Source organism: Protopterus annectens, chromosome 4.part0 (assembly GCF_019279795.1).
Source record: "Protopterus annectens isolate FY-2018-M chromosome 4.part0, PAN1.0, whole genome shotgun sequence".
Classification (NCBI taxonomy): Eukaryota; Metazoa; Chordata; order Ceratodontiformes; family Protopteridae; genus Protopterus; species Protopterus annectens.
Window position 1 is genome coordinate 1,926,060,067 of NC_056733.1, and position 20,437 is coordinate 1,926,080,503.

Below are 20,437 nucleotides of genomic sequence, written 5' to 3' on the forward strand. Positions count from 1 at the left end.
AATAAAAATTGAATAAATGGTAATGCAAATCAGGGATTTCTATATTACTGTAGGTAACAGATATAGACATCATAAGAAGAAGAATTTGAACAATTTGAACAAGAACGTACACCTGCGAGCTGAGACATTTTCATTCTGATATGTCTGCTTAGAGAGGAGATAGCCTTTCAATGACTTTTGAAATGCATACTTTTAAGAAATTTGCTGCAGTGGAAACATAAGTCCATTCAAGAGCCTGCCAGCATACATTCAAGATCATAAATCACAAAATCATATTTGACAGTTTAGTAGAAAGGATCAAGGCTATAAACTGTAAGTTTCATCCTGCAATTATGGGTTAAAGTCCCTCATTCAAAATGCCCTGTGTGATTTTGAGCAAATCACTTAACCAGATAGTTCTACAGTGTTGCCCCAGAACAATATCCCTTGTAGCTGCTGAATTTGGATTTAGATATGGCTGTTACAAATGTAAAAGCTAACCTTAAGTCATGCATGGTTTGCTTCATTCCAAGACAAATAAAGGGCAGTTGAGATAATTTAGTAGGTTGTAGAAGAATTTTAGTAGTATTAGGTATAGTGGATTGTTGAATTTAAGCCAGTCACTCCAAGCTGACAGACAGATTTGGATTCTATCATTGTTACCTACTACAAATATTACATTTTGTCATAAACCTACCCTGATTTGTGAAGAAGGAAAGACCAGGGGTTAGCGAATATATATCCACAGAATGAGGAAAATAAAAGAAGGAGATACACTGAGGCAAAACATGTTCGAAATCTGGAGGGTGCCCTAGCTCTGTAGAGGTGTTCAATCCTAGTACAATACAAAGGTGTCTCTAAACTAATTTGTAATGCTAAATCCAGTCATGGTTTTCTTACAAACACACTGACTCTAAAACTAATTTGCAATTCCAAATCTAATCATGATTTTATCACAAACGTCCTGTGAGCCTTTAATCCGCTGGAGTAGTGGCTGGTAAACATTCAGTCTCTACTAAATGCCAAAAATAAATAAAGAAAAAAGAAAAAAAATGAAAGTTATGTACTTACTATAGTAATAGATCCATATTGCCTTTATCCATCTGGTTCAACCTGCAAGTCACATGATCAGACTTGGACACAAGACAGACCATATCCCAAAGACATCTGCTCACCAAGCTCTACGTCTTCTACCCACAATGACTTGCTCAACCAAGAATGCCACAGATTGATTTTGCCCCTCTCTGCCTAAACTCACAAAACACCATCCTAAAAGGGAAGACACCAAGGATCTGAATGAAAAAAGGGAAAAAACCTCCCCAACTTGGTTATCTTATGAAGAAAGTCTTGTCAAACACACAGCAGGGGGCAACAGGGGAGGAAGGTTGAATAATATGGAGAAAGACAACATTGATCCCTCATTGTGGTGAGCACATAACTTTTATATCCAATGTTGTCTTTTCCATCTGGATTCAACCTTGTAGTGGATATGAATGTGTGAGGACCCACTCAAGTAGCAGCTGCACACACATCATCCAACAAAGCTCTGGAGAAAATGGCAGTGGAAATGGCCATAGCTCTGGCAGAATGACCTTTTGGTTTGTGATGCAAGGGCTTTCTCTTCAAACTATGTGCAAAAGCAATGCAATCTGACAGCCACTTGGATAGCATAACCTTAAGACAGGCTTACCAAATTGAAACTTGGAAAAGGAGCAAACAACTGCTTAGATTACCTGAAAGATTTAATCTTGTCTAGATTGAATCTCAGTTGTCTATGCATATCAAGGCAATGTAAAAAAATATTCACCTTTTTTAGTGAACTCATGAAAAAGCACAGAAAGGTGAATGGCTTTATTCAAATTATTCTCTGTAGCCACCCTGGAAGAAATTTTTGGTCCATGTGGAGAGACACCATATCCTTATGAAAAAACAAATATGGCATGATTGAAGAGAGGACCTATACCTCAGACATACACCTGATAGAGGTGGCAGCCACCAAAAACGATGTTTACTAAGATAAAAGCTTCAAAATGATGGTAGTACAGTGGGACAGGATCCCTAAGAGGAGGATGCAGCAAAAACCACCCTTAAGGACGGTTTTTCAATTTTCAGAGCAGCTAGAGGCACATATCCCTGTTGACATGTAAATTGGAAATGGCTGCCAATTGCACTTTTATCACAGAATAACTGGAACTCAGCTTAAACAAATCCTGAGAAAGTCCAGAACTGCCTCCAGAGGGGCTGAAAAAGGATCAAAACCCCATAAGTCAGCACAAATAGCAAAATGGTTTCACTTGCTAGTGTAGACCTTCTGTGCAGACATCTTCTGGGAGAAGGACAATATATGCATGACACTGCTAGAAGGTTTGAGATTTTTGGTTATCAGGGGAATTGTAGAAACCATGCGGTTAACTTGAGAGTCTGGAGGGTGTGCAGGTCCAGAATGGCTGAGTGAGAAATGAGATCCAGGAAGAGATCCAGCACCCAAGAAAGGTACCTCATAGGAGGCCAAAGAAAGGAGAACAAAACCTGGCAGGAGAAAAGAGGTTGATGAGGATTACAATCACTATGCAGCAGGCTGCCTTCAGAAGAAATTTTATTATCTGGAGGATATGGATCCAAGAGACCCGGGCACCTAGGACATTGTCCTTGGATGACTGCTCCTGCGAGGGGACTAAGACACAATAGCTGCTACACTTCAGGGATGCAAACAGGTCACAACATGGAGTGACCCAGCAATGAAAAATCTGAGCCGCAATCCTTGGATTCAAGGACATCTAGTGAGGAAGGATAATGTCACTGTTTAAACTGTCAGCCAAAATGTTGGACTTCCCTGGGATGTGTATTGCTATTAGAAACTGCTGAGATGAAATTGCCCACTGCAAGCCCCTCATGGTCTCTCTACAAAGAGGGCAATACTGGGTTCCACCTTGTTTGCTTGGATGCTAAATAACCAACATACTTCCTTTCTGAAATGAGATCACACCCTTGGGGGAAAAAAGTCCTGGAAAGACTGCACCGCAAGGAGGACCAACCTCATCTCTAAGACATTGATGTAAAGAATGAACACAGAAGTGGACTAGGTATCTTGAAGTGTCCTCCCTTTGAAATGCCTCTCCATCCATGAAGGGAGGCATCCATCATGACTGTGCCCAGAGTGTGGGATAAACGAGTCTCCAGTTGGACACCAAGGGAGACTCCAGACATCACCTGACATGATCTTGACATGCATTTGTCAGAATTATGGGAAGGGTGATGTTTCTACAAAGTACCACTACAATAGCAATACCCTAAGCACACAGTCAGTGGTGAGAGATCTGGGCTCACAGGTCTACATCAACCTTAACCTCAATCACCATGCCTCCACAGTGGTAAGAAGGGCATTTTATATTTCTCATCTAATAAGTAAGGGCATTGCCTCCAAGAAAAAGAGGTTATAACCCACCTGTGCTCTTCTCTCATCAGGCCAACAATAGAGTACAATGCTCCATTTCATGTGTTCCTTTGCAAACACCTGAAGCAATTGAAGAGACCACAAACGTTCTTTATGAAAAAAATTCAGGGTCTTCAAGATCTGTCTTATACGGACAGACTGAAGTCATTCTCACTTTACAGTGTCATACAGACTGCTCAGAGTTGACCTGTGTCTTGCATATAAAACAATCTCTGACCCAGGATTGATGGAAATGCTGCACATTTGTAATTCAAATGGCACAAGGGTCACTCGCTCAAAGGACCTTAATCTGGTATGTGACATCAAAAGAACCTGCTGGACAGATAGATTTGTCTTACAGAGGTTGCCCCACCTTTAGAAAAAACTTCCAATTCATCTTAAAGAAAGCCCCTTGTTGGCCCTTTTTAAGCACAGTTTGGACGATTGGATTGGTAACCGGAAATTCACCTGGGGGTTCCACCTGTGTCCCTCTTCAATGGGGCAGTAGGTACAGATTTCAGTGTCTGCTTGAACCAGACAACCCTTGAGAGCATGGGTTGAACTTGGCTAGGCTTGTAAGGACCTTGGGACCGTTAGCATATTAACCTCCTATGATGCTGCATAAGACCATTGGACTGCCAGAGTCCACTGTAGAGCCCTCATGTTGAACCTTGCTAGGGGATAGAGGCTGATGGAAGTCACCATGTGCCCCAACTGTTTCAGAAGATGAGAGGCTTTTTGTAAAAAAGCAAAGAGACATCCTGAGAACAAAGGCTCAAAACTTGGGATGCTGGAAGTTTTGCAATCTAGGAGATGGTATCCAAGTGGCAACTAATGAAATCTAGGGTCTGGATTGGGTTGTAACAATTTCTGGTAGTTGATGGTGATCCCCTAGAAAATGCACAACTAGTGTAAGGTCTATCTGCCCCTGATTAAGGATGATCTTATGGGGGGAAGACCTGATACCTCTGCAGCATGAGTCAAGATGCTAAGACTGCCATACACTTGGTAAACACCCAGGGGAAGTGGTGAGACTAAAAGGTAGTACTCTGATTTGATAATAATCAGCTTCCAGCTGGGAGTGCAGAAAATTCCTAGACCATCTCTCTGTCTTATATAAGATGGTAGGCGTAGTTGAGGTCATTTGAGCACATCCAGTCATCCTTCCTCAACAGAGGTAATATGGATTGCACAATGACCATCTGGAACTTGGTCAGTTTTACATAAAGGTTGAGCTTGATCAAATACAAAATTAGACTGAGAGTAGCCTGAGAACCTTGTTCTTCTTCTGAATCAAAAAGAACCTTGAGTAGACCCCAGATCATCGTTCGTCTGGTGTGACCTTTTGGATGGCCTGATTTGCCAGAAGCTTGTGAATCTCAATGGCTGCTTCTTATCTGTGATGGGCTAGAATGTCCAAGAGATGTGAGGGGATTTAAGTTTGGACCAACTAAAAATGGAATTGAATAGCCTCTGGATATGATGCTTTGCACACATAGGTCCAAGGTGATAGCCTCCCAAGTTTCTGAGTCTACAGTCAAATGACCCCTGACTGCCTCCAGAGCAGGACAGTCAGGCAACCCTTCATAATCACTGAAAGGGCCTCCTGGAGAAAGTTCCATAAATGCCCTGATTATGCAGACTACCCCTGCTGTATGGGTATCATCCATTGCGGTTACCCCTCACTGCATTTCCTGTTTTTCTAATATCTCTGTATTTACATTTAATTGTACATTCTTTAGCAGAAATTATTATCTTGACCCATACACTCTGTCTTGCTGTATAACCTGCCTTCTAATTGTTTTATTTTATTCCACACTTAATCATGTATGCTTATTAACTGGTTAAAAACTGTAATTGCTGTGTGTCATAATGAATTCCATTTAAGGAGATATTTTTCCTCTGTTTTTGGAATCTGCTGAAAATGAACACTTTCCAATTAGAAATTCCCAGTTATAAAATGTAAACATGAAAAACTAACCTATTTGAATGTAGTACAAATTGAAATAAAGCAGATGGGAGATTTAGGGAGTGGTATCAATAGTTATTAATACGGAAATATAAAATAATTATATTGTATACCAAGATATGGGAATTACATGAAAGCAGGCAGGGAGGTCCTAGAGAAGAACCAGAGATTCTGAATTCATTTTCATCTGTTTTTCACAAGCCGAATAGATAAACATCATAGTAGCAAAGTCTAAACTGGAATGGGGAGACTTGCATAGGTTGAACACCAATAGACAGTGAAGAGAAAAATGACAAATGAGCCAAGTAATTTACTGCCTTATACCCATAAGACTTTTGCAAAAATGTTTGGCAACATCCTCATAAGCTACATTGCTACTCCTTTTACTCAGGGGTTATGTCAATGGTTATAGTAGTCCCACTGTGTAAGAGGGGCTCTAGGACAGAATTGAAAAGTTAAGGAGGGTTTGTTATAATTCAGGTGATGGAAAGAAAATCAGAATTTACATCTGTTCCTGTTCACATTAATCCTTGATTATCCGATGGTAAATCACATCTTTACTGCTGGTTCACAGAGATCAGCATTAAGTAAACTAATTCCCAACTAACACCCCCACCCCCATACCCCTTAGCTACCTGCCAAAATACTCCATCATATAGGAGTGTAAGTTACTGATGGATAAAATAAGGATGGGTTGCGTATCTAGGCTTGCAAAGTCCCTAGAGGGTTATTAGTCTAGTATAAACCGATAAACCTCTGAACAACTTTTATTGCTGACACAGCATGTTTTTCTTAATTTATGTGATATATGTCACATTGCTTTCCATGCATATATTTTCCATTGATAACAAAATCAGTGCATTGTCATGCAGTGTTATTATTGTGCTCACAGATTTTGAGAGATGTTGCACAGTAAGATTCCTTCTTTCCTATATCCATGTTATATCAGTTTTTTTTAGCTACTACATACTGCTTTTAATTGCAATGACGTAGCTGTGATTTATAAAATTATATGATATTATCACTAAAAACTATTATTCTTAGTATAATGTATATAAATATGAAGAACTGTGTCTTCAAATAGTCCTCCTCTTGATCATAGACCATATAAAACTTTTTAAAAGTTTTCATTCCAAGATGAGTTGTAAAACTTATATTTCTACAGTTTCAGGGGAGTTTCTGATGATGGCACATATCTGTGAGACCCAGTTTTATGTAGCTTGTTAAATACTGCACCTGCATTCATTTCTAAAATAGTGTAATTCACTGTAGGAATCAAGTGTGTCATTCAGTTTCTATATATGCCTTTCTCACAGCCACACATTTTCATGTTTTTAAACCTTTGGAGCTGTTACTATGAGGCATACCGGTAGTTTGTGACCATTCACCTTTTATATGATACTGCCTTCTTCTGTCTTGTCTCATGTTCCACATTTGTCTTTCAGTGAAAGTGCTGCCTTCAGTTAGGTTGGTACAGATTTGTCCCACTGCGATCCTTGTATAGTCTGACTTCAGCATTCATTAAAATTCATCTGTACTATAACAATTCTGCATATTCCACTTGCAATTGCTAAGATACCATTTTAGCTGAGGACATCCGACATGGTGTTTAAATCATTGTCTTTTAACAAGAGCAGTATATGGTGTGATGGTATCTGCCTCATATATCCAGTAGTGTGAATTTTGCCTGGTGTCACTGTTGCTCAAGTGCCTAGAATTTCTTATGTTTTTTTTTTTTTTTTATATTGCCAGGTTGATATTAAGTAAATACCTGATTTGTGTTTGTTTTTAATAATTATTCTTTGTAATTTGGAGATATTTGTAATGTACTACTAAACTGTTCCAATACAGCCAGACTAATATCAGGGTTGTCTAAGGCAAGGGTCATTGTTTAGGTGCTCTGCATTAAGTGTGATTTGATTTCATTATTGGTACATGTGAAATTGCCATTATTTATTAACGCGAAGTCTGGTGTGCTACTTAAACCAAATGTCTGTGTACTTGAATAGATTTTCTAAGTGGATAGTATAGACCTCATATTTTCTTTTATGGAAAGTCATGAACTTTGTCCTTTTATGCTAGTATTTACCTCCTTCACTGGACATAGTACTGTACATATCATATATTCCTTCACTTGTTAGATGTAACATCATGGCTTCTTGTCTGACATTTACAGCAAGATTCAGACAGCTGGATAGTTTACAACCCATTGAACCCGCATTTCCATTTCAGACCCAATAACCATCTGTTAATATTAAAATTAAATCAATGTGAAGCATTGGTTGTACCATTATATCTTTTTAACATATGATATTTATAAATTGCTTGAAGAAAAATATGCCACAGAATTGCACTTATATGAATAAAGTAGTGACAGAAATATTCACTGGGTGAGCTTGAAATAAATATGTCTGATAGATGCAGTGTATGTCGTAACTTGATAATCTGTTGTACTCTTTGGCAAAGCTCAGACTGAGAATCTGACTGCTAGTGTTTATTAATAAATCTGAAAGTGGAATGGCAATTTTCTTACGATGTTTGTAAATTATCTCTCTGAAACATTGGATGTTGTAGATCTTTGATGCTGACTACAGACAGTGAATTTGCAAATGACAGACCAGAAAAAAGTATTAAAAGTGCTGTAAAACTCAAAGTTGCTAACAACACAGTCACTAAAATTAACCATTTTACTATAGGCTTTTCTGATCCCTAAAACTTTTATTTCATCATCAAAATACATTGTTCCACATTGAGTAAACCTAAAAACATTTCTGCAATAACTTTCCTATTATCCAAGAATCAATGAAAATAAGCCTGTGAGAACTGGGTGTGCATACTTTATACAGTGTTATTTCAATAAACTCTAGTTAATTTTTTCTATTGCAATAAACAAATACCAAATTGCATGAAAAAGCAATTACTAGAGAAAATGCAGTTAACCTCATTCTTGCAAAGGCACTTAAATGAAATAATTTACTGTAAGAATTCAAAAGCATTTCAAATTTTTAGGAGTCTTTTAATTACAGCCATGCTAGAACAGAAACCATCCAGTTAGTGTAAAATTCTCAACATACGTGTTTTAATAAGCAAAGTATCCCAGAGGACCTAATACATTGTTTTTAACCACAGAGAGTTGCTGGAGTGGATCTCAGAACCCTGGGACAATAAGCACATGTAAGTCTATATACCAATATTATATATTTATACATACGTATGAATTTTATACAAATATGAATAACAGGGCTATTATTTCTGCATAAAGCCCTGTAAATATTTATTTATGTTTTATTTGTTGATCCGGTTAGTCACACTAAGCCTAGTAGCCTCTCTTTTTTACTACTAGGAAAAAATTTGGCTAGGGCATCAGGAAACTTCACCCTTTCTTTTCAATAGGTTCAGTGGGATGTTTTATATCCACCTGAACTACTTCCAGCTTATGCAGATAAACCTTTGGTTTCTTCTGAAAGATGATACACTCAGGAGTTTAGCAGCTGCTGTTATGCTGCACTACAGTGCCAGCAATCGATCTGACTGGAGTGGGAACATATATATATATATATATATATATATATATATATATATATATATGGGATCCGTCGACATGTTCGAAATTTCACTACTTCGAACCCCACTTCACCGAGTCCACTTGTTCAAAGTAGTGAAACTTCGAACATTGACTTCGGCAGTCACACTACAGCACAGAATGGGAATATTCCCTTTTCCCCGCTGTAGTGCGATCTCAGAGTTGGTATATTTAAGTAGGGGGTGGGGGTCACAGCCCTCCACATGGGGGGTGCAGGGGGGCATGTTTTATTGTTTTTTTTTTTTTTTTTCTTTGGGTAGCCTGGGGATCTAGACTTCAGTGAAAGTGTACTTTCATTTAAGTGGACTTTCACTGAAGTGTAATATCTACTGCTCTAATTTGAAGAAGTGTATTTCCGATGTAAAGCAGTAGACCCATTTATCTATATATATATATATATATATATATATATATATATATAAATGTTTATTGTTATTATTAGATTAGTCAGGAAGTTGGGAAAACATCCCATTACTCGGTTTAGTTCAAACTCATCTCAATAATATCAGCATCATGAGACTTTTCAAAAGCAATTAAATTATGATAAAATAAATGGTCAAATCATAAGAAATGTACACAGTAATGAAAGATGTAATCATCATGCTGAAGCTATGGAAATGTCATAATTAAAAACATTGTAAAAGTGTAAAAGCCTTATTGCATAGTGGACTACAAATCCATCCTTTCATCACTTAGAAGAATTCTGGCAAAATAGCCTGTAACTAACCCTCCTTCTCCATCCAGAAAATGCAAACTTCTTTCCAGATACCATCTTGGATCAGACATAACAGAATTACAAACACTCCAAAAACTAAAAAGCAAAATCCTCTTAAACAAGCAAAATGGTAACCTTGACTGATTTTTTCTTATTCAAAGACTGCAAATTCAGCAGATCCAGCTATGTAAACTTAACAATTGTTATACCAGATATGCACCTCTTAAACAAAAATTGTCACAAGTCTCTGTTTTAAAAACTCAACTGTTCACTTTTTACATTAATAAACTACCATGAAATCTGTCTGTATTGTCAGTTCTACACTGTACTAATGATACTGTAGTTTACAGGCCTTAATCTTCTTTTTTTCCATTCAAAAGAATTTATTTTGTGTTCTTGTTAAAAGGGATATAGTTCCTACTGAACTGCCAACAGAAAAAAAATCATGCTGTTTTGATCTAAACAAAACTTCATATCCATTCAACCAACAATGACATACTCGACAACAATTAACTCTTTTAATACCTTGGTCTGCAGTTAGCCAGTACCTCTACTTTGAATAGTATAGAAATCAAGTGAAAAAAAAATCAGTAAATTCAACAAGCTACTCTTCAGTAAAAAAAAAACAATTCACACTTCATCTCCAGTGAAAACTGAAACAGTGTATTACTAGCTAAAGTAGAATACAGATTACCATTAACAGCAGGAACTCTAAAGAAAAATGTCATATTCTTATAAATGATCTCCAACCATATATCTGCCCTTTTATCAGATTAGCCTCACTGTATGTAATGTCTTTATTCAATAATCACCAAAACACAATTATTACCAGGAAAACAAAGAACAGATTTTCAAAGATACTATTTCAACTAAAAAATGAATACATTGCCTTCATTTACAGCAAGCATTCACTTAATTACAACCTCAGGTCCATTTGCTATAATGTCCCAGATCAGTAACTCCACATAACCAAAGTCTTCTACAGCATCCAGAGTTTTTCAGTTTCAGCTGCTAAACTCTGTTTCCCTTCACATTTGTCTAAAAAACAAATTCCTACTCCACATTTAAGTCTAGCATAAAACCACTAGTATCTGAAATTCCTAGCACCAAGTATTTCTCCCCAGATAATAACTAGCCAAATAATATATATTGCACTCACCACACCTTAAGCTGATTATTGAATATAATGCCCCTTTGGTATGTACATGTTCAAACACTTATCAAAACTGAAATGACAGCAATGCTGTCTCACTAAAAAACAAAGACCTTAATTGAAAAACAGTGCAGACTATCTGAAAAGCCTTCTTTTCAGTATCATACAGGCTACTGAGAGGTGGCCTTTACCTCTGGTGTAAAACTTCAGCAGAACCAACTGTTTTAGACCTATTACACATTTACAAATCCAATGACATCAAAAATGTCCATTCAGTTGATCTCAATCTCTTTTGCAAAATAAATAGAATATGTTGAACGGACAGGTTTGGGTCACAGAGATACCACTTCTATAAAACCAGCTTCCTCTCCACATAAAGAAACATATTTCTCTTATTCTGTTCAAACATAATTTGGATGCGTAGATTTAAAACCACAAATCCACCCCCTGTTAAGTACCACCACCTTTACGAATATGGGAAACATAACTGTCCCAACATATCTTTGTTCGGCTCACCTCTGGGCTGTTTACATGCAAAATGTAAGTCTAAAAACTACTATGGTGTTATAAAGCTAGGCTTCATAAAATCCACAAAAGCAATAGCCTATTAAGTACCTATGACATTATAGTAATGTCACTTTTCCAAGCTAAAACATTTTACTGAATTTTATTTATTTTATTCAACAATTCTTTCCTGGGAAAGTCTGACTGCTTGGAGACCCATTTTCAGTGGAGGGTCGGTGAGAAAAGCTCCTCAGTCATAAAGACAAACATTTAAATACACTTGAGATAAAATATAAAGCCAAATAAAGTGAATGTTCCAATAGTATAAATTATTGAAAGTATACCAACGGATACAAATGATTCAAGATAGAAGTGGTATATGGTACTGAGACAAGGATACAAGGTTACATACTATTGCTCCTCATTTATGGAAATTTTAAGTAGTTTCTAACAATAGAATTGATTGGCATGGCTAGGTTAACACGAAAATATATGAAATAATTATTATAGGAAAGTTAAACAAGGTGATAAAAGGAGTAGTTTGCAGGAGAGTCCCCTCAGTAGCAGTAAGATAGAGCAGAGGTAGGTTGGTATAAGGAATAATGATCATAGACAGAGCCATAAATTGGATAAATGGCTTTTGAGCATTTTTTTTAAAGTGGGCAGTATGTGATATAGATCTTAAAGTTTGAGGGAGAAAATTTCAGAATGTGGCTGTATGATTTGAATAAAGGGAGTCACCTGTAGTATTGTTGGCTTTGGTTACTTTTAATAGTGATTTATTAGTGGAACGTTAGGCACGACTGTTGGAATAAGGTTGCAGTAAGTTTTGTAGGATAGGATTTTTTCAGACTGGTGTAGTAGTTTATGAGCCATAGTAAGCTGGGTATCAGATAGATAATGAGCTAATTCTAACCATGTTAGTTGTTTCAGGGTTAAGCAGTAGTGGGATCTATACGGTGAGTTTGTGGCAAATTTTGCTATTTTATTGTAGCAGGCGTCTAGTTTTCCTAGATCAGTTTTCTTAAGATTGGTGAGTATGGGTGAATGATTAAGTAGAGTAGAGAATAAGTCGGTTCTTGTGATGGCTGTTTTAGCGTTCTTGGTTAGAAATTGTTTGTTTCTGTATAGGGTGCCAAACGTTTTATGTAAATCCTTTATAGTCTGAGAGATGTGAATGTCGAATTTCAAGTTTTGGTCAATAACAGTACCTAGCAGTTTTGTTTGGGAAACAGGAGACATAGTGGTATCACCTGCAGATGTGATGTAGAATGCAGGAGGGGGTCAATAGTCTTGTGGGATGGAAAAGTGCAAGTCTGGTATTGTTTGGGTTGAGAATAAGCTATGAGTTGCAAAGCCATGATTCTACTGATGTAAAGGACTGTTGTATTGTTTCCTGAAGTTTTTTAGGGAAGGAGCAGCACATATAAATGTGGAGTCATCTGTGTATTGGACTAGGGAACCAAGCTGGGTAACAGTATCAAGATTATTAGTGAGGATACTAAATAGAAGAGGACCAAGAATAGAACCTCATGGAACCCCCAGAGTGACAGGAAGTAGAGGAGAGAGACCTGTTGCCATTTTACATCTTTCTGTTGACCAGTTAAGTAATTCTGGAACCATGTAAGTGCTGAGAGACTTCTTTCCTATATTGATTAATGGTAGTACTAAAACTGAAAAAGGCAATTGTGGTGCTATGATTGGGCTGAAATCCATGCTGTGCTTTGGCTCTTAGTTTATTGGTTAAGAGATAGTTTAGAAATTTTGAGGGTATAAACATTTCAAGTATTTTGGAAAGTGGAGATGAAATAGCAATAGGCATATAATTGGCTAGATCAGCTGAGTTACCACGTTTATGTAAGTGAATTATGTGTGAGATTTTCCAAATAGTTGGGCCTTGCTGTTCAGACATGTATCGATTGATGAGACTGGAAATGAGGTAGGAGATGGCATCAGCTGACACTTTAAGATATTCTGATTGTAAGTTATCAGCTGTTGTGGTTGCTGGCTTAAGTTTTCTAAGTATTTTTTTTTTTTATTTTTTGTTGGGACAGGATGGAATAAGAAGGTATTATCATCCTTGTTTGATATTAAAGGATCTGTTGGAGGAGGAAAGCCATTGTTTTTTGTGAGTGATTAAATGAATGCAGTGAAATATTTGTTAAATAGTGCTGTAGTGCTATGTAGAGATGGTGGAGCTGGAGTTGAAGCTTGCCATGGATGTAGGATCTTTATTATTGTTGACCAGAATTTTTGCTGGTTGTTCTGATGTTTCATTTGAATGTTGCTATAATAGTTCTCTTTATCTTGTTTGATAAGGCATTTGGCTTTATTTCTGAGTTCTTGGTATGATTGCCAATTTGTTTGTGTTTTGTTTATATGCCACTGCTCCCAGGCCTTATCTGTTAGCTTGAGAAGTGTTTTTGTTTCTTTAGTAAGCCATAGGATATAAATTGATTTTGCTCTTATTGTCCTAGGTGCTGTTAAATTGTTCAATATATTGAGGAAAGTAGAGTTGAAATAATGTACAGCAACATCTAGGGTCAAATAGTTTAGAGTACACCAATTACACTGTTCAGTAGTGGATATAAAGATTTGAGAGACTAAGTTTCTTTTATTTTGGATTTGTCGATAGATGATATGCTTAAATGGGTTAATGCGTTGTCTAAATAAATAGGTTGCAAGATGGTCACTGAAGCTATCAGGGAGATAGCCAGCTGGTAAGATCTTGAATAATTTAAGTAAAGTTGTGAAGATTAATATGGTTAGTGAGAGGTTTCTGAGATACAAGTAGACCAGTCAGTATTAAAGCCTCCCATATTAATTATTTCCTGAGGCAGAGTTTTTGATGCCCAGTGGAAGATGTGTTCTATAGTAGCAAGATCATTTCCACATAGAATATAGGCTCCTGCTATAATTAGGTGTTCATTAGAGTTGATTTTCAGTAAATATGATCTCAGCATTCTTAAAGTCTGGGATGTTTTGGTCTAGGGATTTAATTATTAGGTTACCCTTATATACTATGGATCTCCCACCTCCTCTCTTGTTCTTTAGATCTAACCTATGTATGTTATACCCTGGGGGTATGTTGTCAATGTCTGGTTTCTGCCAGGTTTCTGTTAGTATGACAATGTCTAGTGAGTAGAGTGAGAGGGTGGCATAGAATTCCTGGACTTTATTAACAACACTTCTTAGATATATATTTAGGAGTAGTAAGTTGTACCCTTTCCTAGGTAGGTTAAGGATGCTCTGGGGTTGTCAAGTAGGTGGGTTACAGACTTTTGATGGGTTAGATTTGGGACCAGGGTTTGGATGCATGTTCCCACTAAGTGCAAGTTGAGATACTATCTTATCAAATGGTTTAAAAGTTTAGTTATGTATTTATCGTATATGAGGGAGATGTGAGATAAGTATTTACAGAGAGGAATGTATATCTAGCTTAATGAATATATGAAGTATTGTTGATGGCAGGTGGTATCAGTATGCTTCCAAGTTTTGTTTATAGTGGTAAAGGGAAGGTAGTGGTGTGAGTTTTTTATTGACATGAATAGGTGCGTTTGGTAGGTTAGATGGGCAGCTAGTGAGAGGGTTATGAGGATCATTTTGTATAAGGATATCATTTTGATTATAGTACTGTGCATATATGTTAGAGTAAAGTTAAAGTAGAAGGAAGGGAGTGTTTGTTTTGAACTTATTTTATCTCTTGTCATAGTGTGAAAAGATGAGTCATATAACTAGTTAATTAGTTTGCTAGGTGCATTAACTAAAGTAAGTGTGAGCAGCATCGAGGAGGTATTACTGAAGGAATAGCAGATAGGGTGAGACTGGATAATGAGTGTAGTTAGATAATAGGAAGTATGTGTTTGGTGGTGTGTAAATTGTGGGTGTGGTTTGATGAAAATGTAGGAGTGGTGGGGTGAGCGGGATTTAGGGGTAGGGTAGGGGAGCGGAGTGAGCCTAACTGTGGTGAGGATTAATGGAGCAGGCATAACTTGGCCACAACATTCTCAAAAAATTATCTAAAAACAGATGGAGGGAGGTAGGTACCAGAACTCCCTGAAACTCAGATAGACTATGTTAAATATTGACATGTTCTCTTTGGTAGACTCTGTTAGACTAGCTAACATGCACTCCCAGTCACAGTGTTGGTAAGACAACAGCAAACTAAATGTAATAAGACCAGAAGAGATAGCAGCCTTTGTACAAATCTACCAACCAGGCTTCTGACCCCAGTACTGGTATTCTATTTGTGAGAAATTTAAGGATGGGGAAATAAATATAGATCTACAGGAGAAATGAGCAGCTGTCATCCCTGGCTGTGTACACACCAATTGCTTGATTTATATACTTTAGCAATATAAGGTTTCCATATCGGAACACCTGCACTTGGCACTTGTAGGCATAGTTCTTGCTGGTATTTTATTATGGGATCCCATTCGCACTATCACAGGGTGAATCCTACCAGTTGCATTTTCAGTTGAGGGAAAGGGAAACACAGTTCAGAAATTAATGAACAACAACAATGAACATCAACAAACAAGGGTTTGGTTTGCATTGAAAATAGCTGTGGCTATAAAACTTCATTGCATAGCAAAACACATCATTATTAATCTTTTGCATTCTGCTGCTACCTATGAAGCAGTGTTGTGACCACAGTTTCAAAAATATGTGTGGTCAGTGCTGCATTCATTATCCATTCATGTGTAAATATTATCAGTTGTAAAACTCTTGCTTTGTGGAAAGGAGAGTCTTGCATAGCATTTACTTCAGCTACTGTCAGGTTAAAGGATGTTATGAAAATGATTTTGAAAAAGGTAATAGTGTTATTAGTTATGTATTCAATGTTGTCACTGGAACTGAGAAAAAAGTCAAAAGATGTCCACAGATATTCTTAACAAACACAATGGATACCTTGCAAATGTGGAGTTACTATCAAGTGAAGAAGGCATTCACTGACGCCTTATATGCCTTGTGAAAATGGATCTAGATAGTGTCTTTCTTGCTGTATGACCACAGATGGATCTGATCTCAAAGCATTTAGATTGATATGGAAATGTACTCAAAACATCTAGTTATCATTTCAGCAAGCATCTGAAGTAGCAATATGACTATGTTACCACTGCAACAGAAAGTACTGGGTGTACGGAATAAATCAAAGTTAAACAATCAAGTTGTGCACACTGCAAAGTTGTTGACTTTGGAAAACGAGGGATGGCGATGTAACTTAAAATTCAGTATTATATTGGAATTAGAGGAATGATTTCACATTTTGGAATCTGTTAAAATAACTGTGGTGCACCAGAGCTGTTTTTCAAAAATGTCAATGGGTATTAAGAAATCCTCCAGATTGTCATTGTATATAACAGAGAATGTGGATGGTTGTGTGTGAAAGATTCTTGCTCATTTCATTTCCTGGTAACCTGGGATAAGGATAGCAGAGGAATGAAGGCCATTACTTGCTGAAGATGATTTGTCAGATGCTAGCATGCCACATACACATGGTTCTTATCTATATGTTAAGGATTCCAACTGACATAACCTAAAGTTCAAGTTATCATTTTCTACAGTATTAAAATGATTTTTCCCCACAAGAATGCAATTGTTTAGCTCAGTCCACTGCATGATAGAGAGTTTAAGGGTTTCCATTTGCTTTGGATCGTATATGTGAAGTGCCATTGGCTACAGACCCTTGCAAGTTCATGATGACTTTGAAGTTGTAGAAATGAGAGAGGATTGAAATGAGTTGAAAACAGAACCCAAAGTTGTAGAAATGCTTAATGTGTTTAGGTTTAACAGAATAAAGCTTTCAGGATACACTCTTCTTCAGTATTCAGTCTGTATCCTGAAAGCTTTATTCTGTTTAACCTAAATAAATTAAGCATTTCTACAGCTTTGGGTTCTGTTTTCTACGTGTTTTTTTTTTTTGAGTTCCTCACGGTTTACTGCAGTTGACTCGTTCCTCATATATAGGGGATTGAAAATCTAATTCTGAACAGGGAGACATGGATGTGGTGGTGATCTGTTTCTTTGTGGAAGTGTAATAGACAGGAAGAATCTGAGTGGCCATATGAGGCACGTTGAGAGATGAACATCTGCAACAATTTTTTTTTTTTTTTTAATGAAATGGGTTTATTGGTGATGACAAGCTATATGCATATATTTCCTACATGGCTATAGTCACTTATGTATGCTGCTGATTTCTGAGAGATAATTACTAATGTGTGCAGCAACATGGCCTAGATCTCACTGAATATTTTGTTAGAATTTGTATTATAAGGGTCCCTTGATTATCCTAGACTGAACTAATGAATTAGTGTCACTAAAGGGTGTAGTTTTGCCATGAGTATGAACAAATATTCAAACTGCGAAGAATTACATATGCACATTAGAAGTAATACTTTTCATAAAGACTATCTTTAAATAACAAGGCTTACATTTCAGTATTAGCCTCCTAACTCAATATTTTGCATGATTTTATTAATGCTCTTATTTTATTTCAGTATTTTTGGTGCTGGAGGTTACGTTCAGTATTTAAGAACTGTCTTTGTTTCTTTGGTAGCACATTTTATCATCTGGCAACTGGCAACCTGTTTCTTGAGAATGTTGTATTTATAAACGATTTGTGGATGATTTGTTTATCATCTGGGAAGGAGATTAAATCATCTTTGAGATGTTTTTAACTACTTATCTAATATATGTGAATTTTTGAAGTTTAAGAAATGCATCTCCTATTCTAGCATTAATTTTTAGACATCACTGTTAATGAAATGATGAAGGCTTCTTAGACATCTATTTATATAAGAAACCCATTAAACACAATAATATATTGCACAGAAACAGCATCACCCACATTCACCTTTAAGAATGTAGCCAGCAATCAATTCTTAAGAGTAGCAAGACTGAATACAAAAGATAATAATATATTGGAGCAAATAAAAATGGCAGTCAATGATTTAGTAGATAGAGGCTATGACAATAGAAGTTCAGCAGATATGTGAAGAAGTAAAACAGAAAAGAGATACAGTTGCTGCCCCTATATTTTTGCGGATCTTGAAATTGCATGGAATCATTAAAGGACTTCAGCTCACTCTGTGCACCTGAAAAAATTGTTTGGACTTATGAAAGACTTTTAGCTCACTCTGCCCTGGTTTCCAGTGATTTCTTTTTTCATTGTGGAGTCTTATCAGTGGTGTTAACAGCTGGTTATTTCTTATGTTGGTGTTGTAAAAGGAAAAACTAATGGTAGCCATGGCTTGTAAAACTGTGTCTCAGGAACAGCTGTACTGTGTGCTTAAATTAGGCCACCTCTGAACAAGCATTAGTAAACCAAATGCAAGCCCAAGTGCCTCGGTCTTTCCACTTCTCTTATTTCCCTTGAGACAACAATTTGTTTTGTGAAATGTTTCTGACTGGTTTTCTGATTTGTTTATATAGCAGAAAATCCAACAAAGACAATAAAATGAAATATGGGCGAGAGATGATAGCTACTTGCTTGAAAAATATAAAATGGAACAGAATTGAGGTGATAAGTGGAAAAGAAGAGGAGTAGTAAGGAGAATAAGGGGAAAAATAAGATGTTAGCAGTGATATGCTGATACTTTATGATCTGATATAAGAAAATAATATGGGAAAATAAAAGCGCTATGCTATTGTAAATTCTAATATTGGGAATTCTGTTGATGGTGGACATTTGGGAATGTATGAAAACAGTTAAGCTAGTCATGCATCTAAGATTCTGCAAGTATAATTTTTATTGCTGATGTTTGTATAGACTACGTGTTTTGTCTGCTGACGACTTGTGTGATCTTAAGGCAAGGACTATGAACTTTTTCAAAGACATGAGCAGGCTAGGCATATTATTGAGGGATGGCAGTACTGCAAGGTACACATAGGGTCACTGAAGCTGCCCATGTGCTCTTGGGATTTGTAGGTATTGAACTATTTCTGACAGCCATCACCATTTTATGAGAATTATGCCATGTCCATCTCCTGCAAATCTGGCTACCCTGGCAAAGGAGAGATATTCAAAAACATACTGTTAGGCCATTTTTGGCTAGGATTTGTACCACTAAAAGGAGAGGGTAATGCATTTGACTATCTATTCTCTTGCTGAGAAACTGAGACAACACTCCACTTCATGCAATGTCCTAAGTTTTCACTTTTTTTGCAAAGTGAGATAAATGTTCTGAGGAGAGGAGCCGTTAGTTAGCCATTGCACTAACGTACTTTCCATTGCATTTGTGGATCTTATATTTAGATGGTTGTTTGTCTTAGGCCTCAGTTTGAAGGATGCTCCCCAGTGGACTGCATTTATTTAGCCAAGAAGAGTCAGGATGCTCTTGTCCTACAGCCATCTTTGCAAAGTACGTATGCCATTTCATGATTTAACTGGACAGCATTTGCATTATGGCTGAGGAACTACAGAAGATCATCATTGTTATACTACCAGTACAATGCTTACAAAATGCTACCAGATGTTATTGACAAGGTGTAAAAAGCATTGTTCGAACATTTTCCTTGTAGTACTTCAGCTATAGCGTAAGAGGAATTAGAGCAGGAACACTAGATTTAACCTTTTGTGGTTCTGTGGATGAGGACATTTTTAATATAAGCTTCTGTAACTCATCATTGGGTGAACTGGATCACATAAGATGGGAAGAACATTGAAAGTCTTGCTTATGTCTGAGATCAAAGCATCACTTTGTCGTTTTCATGTTCCTACTGAACTGTGCCATTACACTTTTTTCTTGAAGATGATACAGATTTTTTTTTTTTTACATTTGCCATTCCCTGTCTGTCAATCTGTCTGTGTGTCTTTCTTTTGGGAGAAAGTATCCATTTCAAAATGAGTAGATACTATTAAAAAAAATACCAATTAAAATAATACAGTTCTCCTTCCATGAGACTTATTTGTTCATGATATTGTCTTTATATTGGTAGTGATGTTTTGCTCTCTTCTTTATTACAGGAATATACCATTGACATATTTTTTGCTCAGACGTGGTATGACAGACGTCTGAGATTTAACAGCACAATGAAAATGCTTCGACTCAATAGTAACATGGTTGGCAAAATATGGATTCCAGACACATTTTTCCGAA

At 36.8% G+C, this 20,437-nt stretch overlaps 1 protein-coding gene across 2 annotated transcripts in view; it reads left to right on the plus strand.

Annotated features, from left to right (window-relative positions):
- LOC122800073 (gamma-aminobutyric acid receptor subunit gamma-2) overlaps positions 1-20,437 on the plus strand; it is an 854,805-nt gene that overhangs the window by 491,456 nt on the left and 342,912 nt on the right. For both annotated transcript variants that reach the window (XM_044069578.1, XM_044069579.1), the window contains exon 4: positions 20,305-20,437. This exon is cut by the window's right edge and continues 88 nt beyond it. In XM_044069578.1, coding sequence (XP_043925513.1) covers positions 20,305-20,437 — 133 coding nt within the window. The remainder of the gene's footprint in view (positions 1-20,304) is intronic.